General features: G+C 40.1%; 1 protein-coding gene across 3 annotated transcripts in view; it reads left to right on the top strand.

Moving 5' to 3' along the window:
- The window catches only part of bmp1a (bone morphogenetic protein 1a), a 148,906-nt gene that overhangs the window by 119,446 nt on the left and 16,738 nt on the right, over positions 1-12,722 (top strand). For 2 of the 3 annotated variants that reach the window (XR_009817510.1, XM_061981771.1), the window contains exons 10-16: positions 533-649; positions 2,185-2,330; positions 2,396-2,591; positions 2,688-2,813; positions 7,350-7,510; positions 11,361-11,541; positions 11,602-11,915. Coding sequence is in view for 2 of the 3 variants with exons in the window: in XM_061981771.1 (XP_061837755.1) it covers positions 533-649; positions 2,185-2,330; positions 2,396-2,591; positions 2,688-2,813; positions 7,350-7,510; positions 11,361-11,541; positions 11,602-11,915 (1,241 nt within the window). In the remaining variant the exon portion in view is untranslated. The remainder of the gene's footprint in view (positions 1-532; positions 650-2,184; positions 2,331-2,395; positions 2,592-2,687; positions 2,814-7,349; positions 7,511-11,360; positions 11,542-11,601; positions 11,916-12,722) is intronic. The other variant, XM_061981772.1, reaches the window with a different exon arrangement.

The following is a 12,722-nucleotide window of genomic DNA, read 5'->3' as shown; positions in this document are numbered from 1 at the left end:
ATTAGTGATTTAGAAGTAACTAAAACACTGTGGATGGATGTAAGCTACTAGCTAGCTAGCCATGTCTTAAAGCACCTCTTACTGAGGGTGTTTCAGTGTTATAACTTCACCTTTTTACACCAAAATGTGTCCATTCTCCCTTTTCTGTCTACACACTGTGTCTGCTTGTAAGTACTCTGTGTGTGTGCGCTGCCGAACATGCGCCTCTGCTCGTAAAACCAGCAATGTCACGACGTGACGACAACGTTAAAAAAAAAGGGTGGGTGGACCAGTACTTTTTAGAGGCGGTATAGTACCGAATGATTCATTAGTATCATGGTACTATACTAGTACCGGTATACCGTACAACCCTATACTGTACATTCACAATATTCCCCCAGTGCAATACAGTAGTTATCAACATCTACTGTGAATATTCCTACTGATAATGCTAGTTGTCAAAGTTAATACCTCCTCAAACTGTATAAAACCCGTGTGTGTGTGTGTGTGTGTGTGTGATTGTTATTGAAGTCTTCTGACATGTGTGACTCAGGCCGGTTTTGCGGAGACAAACTTCCTGAGCCAATCATCTCCACCGACAGCCGGCTGTGGATCGAGTTCCGCAGCAGCAGCAACTGGGTTGGAAAAGGTTTCTCTGCCGTTTACGAAGGTGAGTGAGACTTGTTTGGCATTCCATCATCGGGGGTAACGGTTCCATTCAGAGTCAATTCTCGATTGGAACGATTCTCGATTCAAAATCGATAGTTTTTTTAATAACATTGAGTTATTGCTTATTTTCTCTTTTAACATGTTCTATCTACACTTCTGTTAAAATGTAATAATCACTTATTCTTCTCTTCTTTGATACTTTACATTAGTTTTGGATGATACCACATATTTGGGTATCGATGCAATACCAAGTAGTTACAGGATCATACATTGGTCATATTCAAAGTCATCATGTGTCCAGGGACATATTTACTGACTTTATAAACATAATATACATTTTAAAAAGAGGAAAACAGATTTTGTGATGCTAAAAAATATTGATGTAATCATAGTAGTATCGACTAGATACACCCTTGTACTTGGTATCATTACAGTGGATGTCAGGTGTAGATCCACCTATGGCATTTGTTTACCTTCAGGCGCGCTAGCTTTTGTGGTGACGCCGGTGAGCTATTGTATCCTCCAAGGGTGTGTAGTGAAGCATGTTTAGCTATTCCTCGTCCTCCAGTGATAATGGTACTTGTAAAAAAACATACTTTATTTGTCGCCATGGAGGCCAGGATTAGTGATTTAGAAGTACTGCAGATTGATGTTAGCTGCTAGCTAGCTAGCCATGTTAAAGTTAAAGTACCAATGATTGTCACACACACTAGGTGTGGTGAAATTTCTCCTCTGCATTTGACCCATCCCCTTGTTCACCCCCTGGGAGGTGAGGGGAGCAGTGAGCAGCAGCAGTGCCGCGCCCGGGAATCATTTTTGGTGATTTAACCCCCAATTCCAACCCTTGATGCTGAGTGCCAAGCAGGGAGGTAATGGGTCCCATTTGTATAGTCTTTGGTATGACTCGGCCGGGGTTTGAACTCACAACCTACCGATCTCAGGGTGGACACTCTAACCACTAGGCCACTGAGTCACATGTCTTAAAGCACCTCTTCCTGAGGGTGTTTCAGTGTTATAACTTTACCTTTATCTTTACTTTTTACACCAAAATGCGTCCATTCTCCCTTTTCTGTCTACACACTGTGTCTGCTTGTAAGTACTCTGTGTGTGCGCGCTGCCGAACATGCTCATCTGCTTGTAAAACCAGCAATGTCACGATGTGACGTCATGCCGGGGAACCGGTACTTTTCAAACAGAGTATAGTACCGAATATGATTGATTAGTACCGCAATACTATACTAGTACCGGTATACCGTACAACCCTAGTACGGGGATGTATTGACATGGTTTTATGCCCCAGCACCTAGTGACTAGGTTGGGACTAGGTCCTAGTCCCAACCTGTAGTCCAGAAGGCCACTCCCACATGTGTCAGACACTTTTATGCTGCATTACTCAGATTGTGGCCTCAGAATTAGCGCCATAGTTTCCAGGCTTTGCACAAGCCTTGATGGAGGCCAAAGTCCTTCCCTTCTCGTAAGAACGTTCATTCTGCCGCCACGGAGGTTGTTAACGCCCTGCCTCGCTGTCACCTGCAGCCATCTGCGGCGGGGAGGTGAAGAAGGACAGCGGGCAGATCCAGTCGCCCAACTACCCTGACGACTACCGGCCCAACAAGGCGTGCGTGTGGAAGGTGACGGTGGCTCAGGGCTACCACGTGGGCCTCACCTTCCAGTCCTTTGAAGTAAGACCTCGCCCTGGCCTTCTTTACAGTTTTGGGTCCATAATGAAAACAACGTTGTCGTTCAGATCGAGAGACATGACAGTTGTGCCTACGACTACCTGGAGGTGCGTGATGGCAACTCTGAGAACAGCCCCCTGCTGGGACGCTTCTGTGGCTACGACAAGCCCGACGACATCAAGACCAGCTCCAACCAGCTGTGGATGAAGTTCGTCTCTGACGGCTCCGTCAACAAGGCCGGCTTCGCCGCCAACTTCTTCAAAGGTGCGCAGTCACGCCGGTGGTTGCCATCATCGAGAAGGTGGCCTCCTGGGAGCGGGGGCCCGGCTGGAAGGGTCCTAACTCCCCTTTGTGTTCCAGAGATGGATGAGTGCTCCAAGCCGGACAACGGTCGCTGTGAGCAACGCTGCGTCAACACGCTGGGTAGCTACAAGTGTGCCTGCGACCCGGGCTACGAGCTGGCTGCTGACAAGCGCAGCTGTGAGGGTATGTTGCATCCGCCATTTTACTCAGGGAAAATACTTCAAATCAACTTTTCTTTTCATTTTTTGCATTCATGCATTAAAAACACCACACGCTCATGCGCGCTCCATTGCAGCGTCCGTGTGGAAACTATGTCTGCATTTTTAAGTTCCACGCAGTACAAATGTATCCATTTTTATTAGTTACACTTAATAAAGTTCCGGGGGTGTCAAATGTATTTTCATTGAGGGCCACATCAAAGTCATAATACAAAAATATTAATATAGAAAGATGATATTATTAGACAATTACGTATACATTTGATAATATTTGTTTTTATACACTGTAAAAAGATTTTAATAATAATAATAATACATTTTATTTGGTATAGCGCTTTTCAGTGTACTCAAATTTTGCAGTAAAAAAATAAACTGCCCAGTTTTCCAGAACAGTAGTTAGAATTTTTACCGTAAATATTACTGTGTTTTTTTTTATAGCATATTACTGTAAATAAAAAAAATAAAAAATGTACCTTTATTTCACGGTAAAAAAAAAAAAGTCAGATCATTTGCCAGAATTGTATTGTAAATATACACTGTTTTTTACAGCATGTTGTTGTAAATTTAAAATAACTTTTTTTCGGTAAAATTCTGGCCCCAAAAAAAAAGGCACCTTTTATTTTTGCGGTAAAAAACTGGCAGATCATTTGCCAGAATTGTATTGTAAATATACACTGGTTTTACAGGATATTACTGTAAATAAAAAATAACTTTTTTTGACAATAAAATTCTGGCCCCAAAAAACTGGCAGATCATTTGCCACAATTTTGTTGTAAATATACACTGGTTTTTACAGCATGTTACTGTAAATTAAAAAAAACTTTTTTTCCATAAAATTCTGGCACAAAAAAAAAGGTAGCTTTTATTTTTACGGTAAAAAACTGGCAGATCATTTGCCACAATTGTATTGTAAATATACAGTGTTTTTTTTACAGCATGTTACTGTAAATAAAAAATAACTTTTTTTACTGTAAAATACTGGTCCCCCCAAAAAAGGTACCTTATTTTTATGGTAAAAAAAATGGCAGACGATTTGCCAGAATTGTATTGTAAATATACACTTTTTTTTACAGCAGATTACAGTACATTTAAAAAAACGTTTTTTTTTTCAATAAAATTCGGGCAAAAAAAAGGTATCTTTTTTTACTGTAAAAAAAAAAAGTCATATAAATTGCCAGAATTTTTCTGTCAATGTACGGTGGTTGTTACAGCATATTACTATAAATAAAATAAAATAAATTTTTTACAGTACAATTCTAGCAAAAAAAAAGGTACCTTTTTTTTTTACAGTAAAAACTGCCATATCATTTGCCAGAATTTTATTGTAAATATACGGTGGTTTTTATAGCATATTACTGAAAATAAAAAAAATAAACATTTACGGTAATATTTTGGCGAAAATACACAATTGTTGTTTTACAGTGTATTACTGTAAATGGAAAAAACGGTACAACAGTTTTTTTAGGTACAATTCTGGTGTCTGGGGTGCCATTTTTTAAAAGTCTAAATGTGTTGTTTTTACGGTATATTACTGTAAAAATTTTTTATTTTTTTTTAATGGTAAAGATCTGGCGATTGCCCTTGCCGTTTTTTTATGTAAAATCTACAGTTGTTGTTTTTACGGTGTATTACTGTAAATGGAAAAACAGTAAGGCAGTTTTTTTATACAGTAATATTCTGGCGACTGAGCTGACGTTTTTGTTTTTGTTTTTGCGGTGTATTAGTGGAAATGGAAAAACAGTACCAGTTTTATTTACGGTAAAGTTTTATTTGCCCGTTTTTTACCACAAAATCTTGATCATTTTCACAGTCTATAATTTCATGGACAACTTGCTCTAAAATCAAAAGTCAAGCAGATATTTAAGTATTTATTTTTATTCCAACAAAACATATTTGGAATACGGTATATTGTATTACAATATTTGTTGCAATCTTAGATAAGGGCAGCCCCTTGGCAGAGGGGTTAGTGCGTCTGCATCACAATACGAAGGTCCTGAGTAGTCGTGAGTTCAATCCCTGCCTCGGGATCTTTCTGTGTGGAGTTTGCATGTTCTCCCCGTGACTGCGTGGGTTCCCTCCGGGTACTCCGGCTTCCTCCCACCTCCAAAGACATGCACCTGGGGATAGGTTGATTGGAAACACTAAATTGGCCCTAGTGTGGAAATGTGAGTGTGAATGTTGTCTGTCTATCTGTGTTGGCCCTGCAATGAGGTGGCGACTTGTCCAGGGTGTACCCCGCCTTCCGCCCGATTGTAGCTGAGATAGGCTCCAGCAGTTTGAAACCTGTGCATTAAACGATTAATTAAAGCAACAGAATCTAAATATAGTCAGGACTTTTAGACATTTCCTGAGTCCAAAGACTAATTCTGCGTCCAAAAGAGAATAAAACAGTTTGTCCCCCTTACAGTTTGAGCCGCGTTCTTGAAGGTCCCCAAACTTCCCCAAACTTCCCTTTAATCCTCAAACAACTGATTTATAGTTTTCTCATCATGACCAAAGTTATCTAAGCGGGTTTGACTTTATTCTTCTGCTGTGCCTCTCTTAAATGGGATCAGTGTAGAAAGTGTTCCTACTAATACTACAACCTCGTGGTTGAATTGGGGAGAAAAATGTAGCTGGGACATTGCACACAAACTGGTGAATTAACAAAACAAAACATAATCACTTTATAGTTAAAACAATATGGTACTGTTTTATATTTCTGGCCTAAATGAAGCATTTTAAGCATAATAATGACAAAACGAGGTAAAGTTATCAATACTACCAAACTAATTAGTTCAGTGTAATAGCTACTTATTGTCCCAGCCTTTTTGTTGTCCACCACATTGGATTAAACCAGTTGGTCTCATATATTTTCTGTCAAAAAATCTTAGGGTACATGAAACATATGTTTATTATTGTAATTTAGTCCTTAAACCTACTCAGTGGCCTAGTGGTTAGAGTGTCCGTCCTGAGATCGGTAGGTTGGGAGTTCAAATCCCGGCCGAGTCATACCAAAGACTATAAAAATGGGACCCATTACCTCCCTGCTTGGCACTCAGCATCAAGGGTTGGAATTGGGGGTTAAATCACCAAAATGATTCCCGGGCGCAGCCACCGCTGCTGCCCACTGCTCCCCTCACCTCCCAGGGGGTGATCAAGGGTGATGGGTCAAATGCAGAGAATAATTTCGCCACACCTAGTGTGTGTGTGACAATCATTGGTACTTTAACTTTAACTTTAACTTTAAATAAAATAGTGAACAACTTGTCTTTTAGTAGTAAGTAAACAAACAAAAACTCCTAATTAGTCTGCTGACATATGCAGTAACATATTGTGTCATTTATCCACCTATTATTTTGTCTACGTTATGAGGGACAAACTGTAAAAATTGATTATTAATCTACTTGTTCATTTACTGTTAATATCTGCTTATTTTCTGTTTTAACATGTTCTACCTACACTTCTGTTAAAATTTAATAATCACGCATTCTTCTCTTCTTTGATACTTTAAATTAGTTTTGGATGATACCATAGTTACAGGATCATACATTGGTCATATTCAAAGTCCTCATGTGTCCAGGGACGTATTTCCTGACTTTATGAATATAATAGGAATTTTAGAAAAGGAAAAAAGATTTTGTGACAATAAAAGAATAGACTAGATACACTCGTGTACTTGGTATCATTACAGTGGATGTCAGGTGTAGATCCACCCATGGCATTGGTTTACATTCAGGAACGCTAGCTTTTGTTAGCGGTGACGCCGTAGAGCTATTGTATCCTTCTAGGGTGTGTAGTGAAGCATGTCTAGCTATTCCTCGTCCTCCATACTTGTAAAAAACATACAATATTTGTCGCCATGGAGGCCAGGATTAGTGATTTAGAAGTAGCTAAAACACTGCCGACTGCGGATGTAAAGCACCTCTTCCTGAGGGTGTTTCAGTGTTATAACTTCACCTTTTTACACCAAAATGCGTCCGTTCTCCCTTTTCTGTCTACACACTGTGTCTGCTTGTAAGTACTCCGTGTGTGTGCGCTGCCGAACATGCTCCTCTGCTCGTAATACCAGCAATGTCACGATGTGACGACGCGCCGTCATGCCCGGGAACCGGTACTTTACAAACAGAGTATAGCACCTTTTTTGATTCATTAGTATCGCAATACTATAGTAGTACGGGTATACCGTACAACCCTAGTTTCTAGCTATGAAAATCATTGATTTATAATCAATGGTTCCTACTACACGGAAATGAATTGACCAGGAGTGAGTAGTTGAAAATTAGTGCTCCAATAACAAGTTGGTGCCTTACCATGGACTTGTGTAGGCCCAGATGCTTCATGTTTACCTGGAACGTAGCAGACTCTTTTTGAGGAGGACTACAGCACACTGGTCATTACATAATTCATCCCGAGAGTTCCCAAAACCGGCAGTCAGGGATGAATACGGGATGGCGTGCATAAAAGTTGCAAGGCGGTCAGATCCAAGCTGTCACATCTGCTCCTTGTCTCTCCTGTGCAGCCGCCTGCGGAGGCTTCATCACCAAGCTGAACGGCTCCATCACCAGTCCAGGTTGGCCCCGGGAGTACCCGCCCAACAAGAACTGCATCTGGCAGCTAGTGGCCCCCACACAGTACCGCATCACTCTGCTCTTTGACGTCTTCGAGACTGAGGGCAATGACGTGAGCACTTGGGTTATTATGAATCGACGCGGGGTGGGTTTGTTCTGTTCTCCTTTTTTTTCCCCACCGCACACGTCTTGCTACTACAGTGGAACCTCCATTTACCAACTTAATTGGTTCTTGAACAAGTCATGGCTATTAGCTCTCCAATCAGCTAAACAGACTCAATAACTCCCTGATGACGTTTTGGTGAATTTACTGAGGAATTTGTGAAACTGAAACAATACAAAAAGAATGCCATTGAAAGTTAATAATACCAACACAGACACTAATTGTTTTAGCATGTTAGCTAATGCTAACGACGCTCATACAAATATGCATGAAAACACTCCTACAGACATCACACAGGGGATGGTTTAGTAAGTAAGAATTGTTTTAGTTATATTGTAAAACTTACAAACGTCGCTTGCAGTGACGAACGAAGAATCCATACGAGTAGAAACGCTATGGATGGTTAGAAAACAGAACGGCACTTGTACTTCCGGTTCAAAACTCAGTCTAGACAGACGGGCAATACAGCACTGCCGCAACTGCAGTGAGTGAACTGCAGTTGGCGCCATAGCACAAACAATAACACACGTTTTCAGTGTCTTTGCATGTTTTAAAAAAAACAAAAACTATTTGCATCTTGTCCGTCAGCGAAGAAAAATCCATAAATTAGCCGCACCGTTTTATAAGCCTCAGAAGCCAAAGCGTAGGAAAACAGTAGCGGCTTACAGTCCAAAATGTATGGTAATTGGTTCTTGAACAAGGTTCGTAAATGGAAAAGTTTGTATAGTGAAGCATATTTCTCCATAAGAACCAAATAGACATAAATAATGGGTTCCTACCTCAACAAAAGTCCATATTTTAGTGTAGGTTTATACTCTTTCAACACAATATGAGTGCGATACAGCAGGGGTTCTTAATCTTTTTGACCTTGGGGCCCAACTTTTCCACTACATAGGGTCCCGGGGCGCCACTCAGATATTAACATTGAATTAGTAATCTTACTCTTGATTTTTATCATATTCAATAATGATACCTAACCTACTTACAGGATAAATAAACCTTGTCAAATGATGATAAAGCATGTGTTAATCACAAAAATTATTACCAAGGCTTAGGTCAGGCTGATTAATATACTGCAAAAGAAGGCACTCATAAAAGCCAATGAAAAATAGATTGTGCTAAACAGCGCTAAAATAAATAAATTATATCTAAATTAATTATAAATAATACTAATTTAATGTTTAAAAAAAAAAAAAAACTGTCAATAAAAAAAATAAAAATACAGTATTACCACTTCAATTATACATTTTGAATTTGTGAACCTACTCTTGATTTTAATTGTATTCAGTAATTACATCTATTTTTTTTTTTATTTTTTTTTTTTACAGTTTAACAGGATAAAGAAACCTTCTCAAAGCGTGTATTAATCACAACAAATGATTATCAAGGCTTAGGTCAGGCTGTTTAGAAAGATAAAAACTCATCAGATATACTGCAAAATAAAAATAGATTGTGCTCAACAGCGCTAAAATAAATAAATTACTTATAAATTAATAATAAATAACTCAAATGTAATGTTTTTTAAATAAACTGTCAATAAATAAATAAAAATACAGTTTTACCACTTCAGTTATAAATTTTGAATGCAGCTGGGATAGGCTCCACTGAGAGGGACAAGCGGTAGAAAATGGAGGGATGGATAGTGAACCTACTCTTGATTTTAATTATATTCAATAATGATATCTAACCTGCTTACAGTTTAACAGGATAAATAACCCTTGTCCAATGATAATAAAGTGTGTATTAATCACAACAAATTATTACCAAGGCTTAGGTCAGGCTGATTAAAGAACTAACTGCATAAGAAGAGACTCATAAATAACTGATTCAAAGTCAATTATGTCGTGATAAATCAGATAAAATCAATCAATAATGAATAAGTGTCTTTACTAAACCTTAAAAAAAAGTGTAAATAAAAATACAGCTTCACCACTTTAGTCATCATTTTTGCCCTTAACAAACTTTAACTCCAGACTTCTTCTGTTTGATGTTGTCATGACTGCCACAAGTGGTGGAAAAGTGTATTACAACTGAGTACCGCTGCGGCACATACAGACCACAGCTGAGAAACAGATCTTTTTTAGCGGCCCCATAGATTGTGCTTGCGGCCCAACAATGGGCCCCGGCCCTATGGTTAAGAAACGCTGCTATACAGTACTGCATATCAGACAAGCATGACAAGGAGGCTCAACGTTCTCGTTATTAAAATGCCAAGACAACAAGCTGAACTGTAATCTATGCACACACAGAAGTACCTTTGGTGCCCTCACAAAGTATCTGAAGTCCTTCACTGTAACAACCATTTTGTAACAACAATAAACATTGGAAAAAGTAAAATCTCTTCACAATAACATTTGCAAAGGAGGAGCAGTCAAATAGAGGGCGCGGAGTGTGTGTGCCTCGAAAGAGAACGAGAGTAATTCTTCTCCCCTGTCCTTAGGCATCTTTCTCCAGAAAAGTCCGGTCTCATCACAATTAAGACTTGCTGTGCTACGAAGCATACTTCTGAGCGCCATTCATGTACTCCTCGCACATACAGTGGTGGTCAAAAGTTTACATACACTTGTAAAGAACATAATGTCATGGCTGTCTTGAGTTTCCAATCAATTCTACAACTCCTATTTTTTTGTGATAGAGTGATTGGAGCACATACTTGTTGGTCACAAAAAACATTTATAAAGTGACATCACATGGACAAAGATAAGACTTCTGGAGGAAAGTTCTGTAGTCAGATGAAGCAAAAATTGAGCTGTTTGGCCACAATACCCAGCAATATATTTGGCGGAGATTAGGTGAGGCCTTTAATCCCAGGAACACCATTCCTACTGTCAAGCGTGGTGGTGGTAGTATTATGCTCTGGGCCTGTTTTGCTGCCAATGGAACCGGTGCTTTAAATGGAACAATGAAAAAGGAGGATTACCTCCAAATTCTTCAGGACAACCTAAAATCATCAGCCTGGAGGTTGGGTCTTGGGCGCAGTTGGGTGTTCCAACAGGACAATGACCCCAAACACATGTCAAAAGTGGTAAAGGAATGGCTAAATCAGGCTAGAATGAAGGTTTTAGAATGGCCTTCCCAAAGTCCTGACTTAAACGTGTGGACAATGCTGAAGAAACAAGTCCATGTCAGCAAACCAACAAATTTAGCTGAACTGCACCAATTTTGTCAAGAGGAGTGGTCAAAAATTAAAGCAGAAGCTTGCCAGAAGCTTGTGGATGGCTACCAAAAGCGCCTTATTGCAGTGAAACTTGCCAAGTGACATGTAAGCAAATATTAACATTGCTGTATGTATACTTTTGACCCAGCAGATTTGCTCACATTTTCAGTAGACCCATAATAAATTCATAAAAAAAGCAAACTTCATGAATGTTTTTTGTGACCAACAAGTATGTGCTCCAATCACTCTATCACAAAAAAATAAGAGTTGTAGAAATGACTGGAAACTCAAGACAGCCATGACATTATGTTCTTTACAAGTGTATGTACACTTTTGACAACCACTTTAGTCTTTTTTTTTTTTTTTTAAACTCCATAGTGATTCCCTTAAAAAAACAAGTTGTAAAGGCACACGCTGAGCAGTGACTAGTAGTGTAGTGCAAGTGAGGTGCTGCGCCCTTCTTTCTTTTTTTTTTCTCCCCGTGACACAAAATGAATGAAACGTAAACAAAGAGGCATATTTGGCTCCATCTAAAAGTTTGCAAATAGAGGGGTTGGTAAAGCGAGGTTCCACTGCACCACCTTTCTTAAGTTTGTGAAAACATTGCAGGAACTTAACCGACCTTTCTCCGCCCCGCCTCAGGTGTGCAAGTACGACTACGTGGAGGTGCGCAGTGGACTCTCGGCCGACTCAAGACTACACGGGAAGTTCTGCGGCGCCGAGAAGCCGGAAGCCCTCACCTCGCAGTACAACAACATGCGCATCGAGTTCAAGTCCGACAACACCGTGTCCAAAAAGGGCTTTAAGGCGCAGTTCTTCTCAGGTGAAATAACCCCGCCCCCTTGCTGCCACCTGTGGTTCTGAGTGTGTGCTGTGCCCTCAGACAAGGACGAGTGCTCCAAGGAGAACGGCGGCTGCCAACACGAGTGCGTCAACACCTTCGGCAGCTACAGCTGTCAGTGCAGGAGCGGCTTCGTGCTGCATGAGAACAAGCACGACTGCAAGGAGGGTAAAACCTTATTCCTGTCCTCCGCTGCTGGTCCTGGTCTAAACCCTTGTCTTTTCGCAGCTGGCTGCGACCACACGGTGACCAGTGTGAGCGGGACCATCACCAGCCCCAACTGGCCGGACAAATACCCCAGCAAGAAGGCGTGCACCTGGGCACTGACCACCACGCCGGGCCACCGCATCAAAATAGTACGTCGGCATTCTTTATGGCCAAGAAACACATATGAAGACAAAGAGAAACATATACTGTGGAACCTCCATTTACAAACTTGGCGTACTAGTATATAGGCCACACCCACTAAATTTCAATACATTAGTCGCACGGGACTATAAGCCGCAGATATATATATATATATATATACCTTGTGAAATGAGTTATTTACATACAATTTTTTTTTACATACCTTAATTCTTTCCAAACGGTGTCTGTAACACGGCAGTAAAACGGATGATCAAACAAAACAGAAGCCATGGTCATGGACCCACTGGCTGCGCAAGCTAGCTCTCTAATCAACTAAACAGACACAATAACTCACCGGTGACGTTTTGGTGAATTTACTGAGGAATTTGTGAAACTGAAACAATACATAAAGAATCGTAAGTTAATAATACTAACACTGACACTAAGCGTTTTAATGCTAACGAAGCTCATACAAAAATGCATGAAAATACTCCTACAGACATCACACATGGGACGGTTTAGTAAGTATGAATTGTTTTAGTTGTATTGTAAAACTTACAAAAGTTGCTTGCACTGATGAATGAAGAATCCATACAAGTAGAAACGCTATGGATGGTTAGAAAACGAAACGGCACTTGTACTTTCGGTTCAAAGCTCAGTCTTAACAGAAGGGCAATGCAGCACTGCCCCAACTGCAGTGAGTGAACTCGTCCAGAAGATGGGGCCATAGCACAAACAATAACACACCTTTTCAGTGTCTTTGAATGTTTTTAAAACAAAAACAAAATATTTGCATCATGTCCGTCAGCGAAGAA

This window comes from Nerophis lumbriciformis, linkage group LG24 (assembly GCF_033978685.3).
Source record: "Nerophis lumbriciformis linkage group LG24, RoL_Nlum_v2.1, whole genome shotgun sequence".
Taxonomy (NCBI): Eukaryota; Metazoa; Chordata; class Actinopteri; order Syngnathiformes; family Syngnathidae; genus Nerophis; species Nerophis lumbriciformis.
The sequence above is the reverse complement of the archived record's forward strand: the minus strand, read 5'-3'. Positions and strand labels throughout refer to the sequence as shown.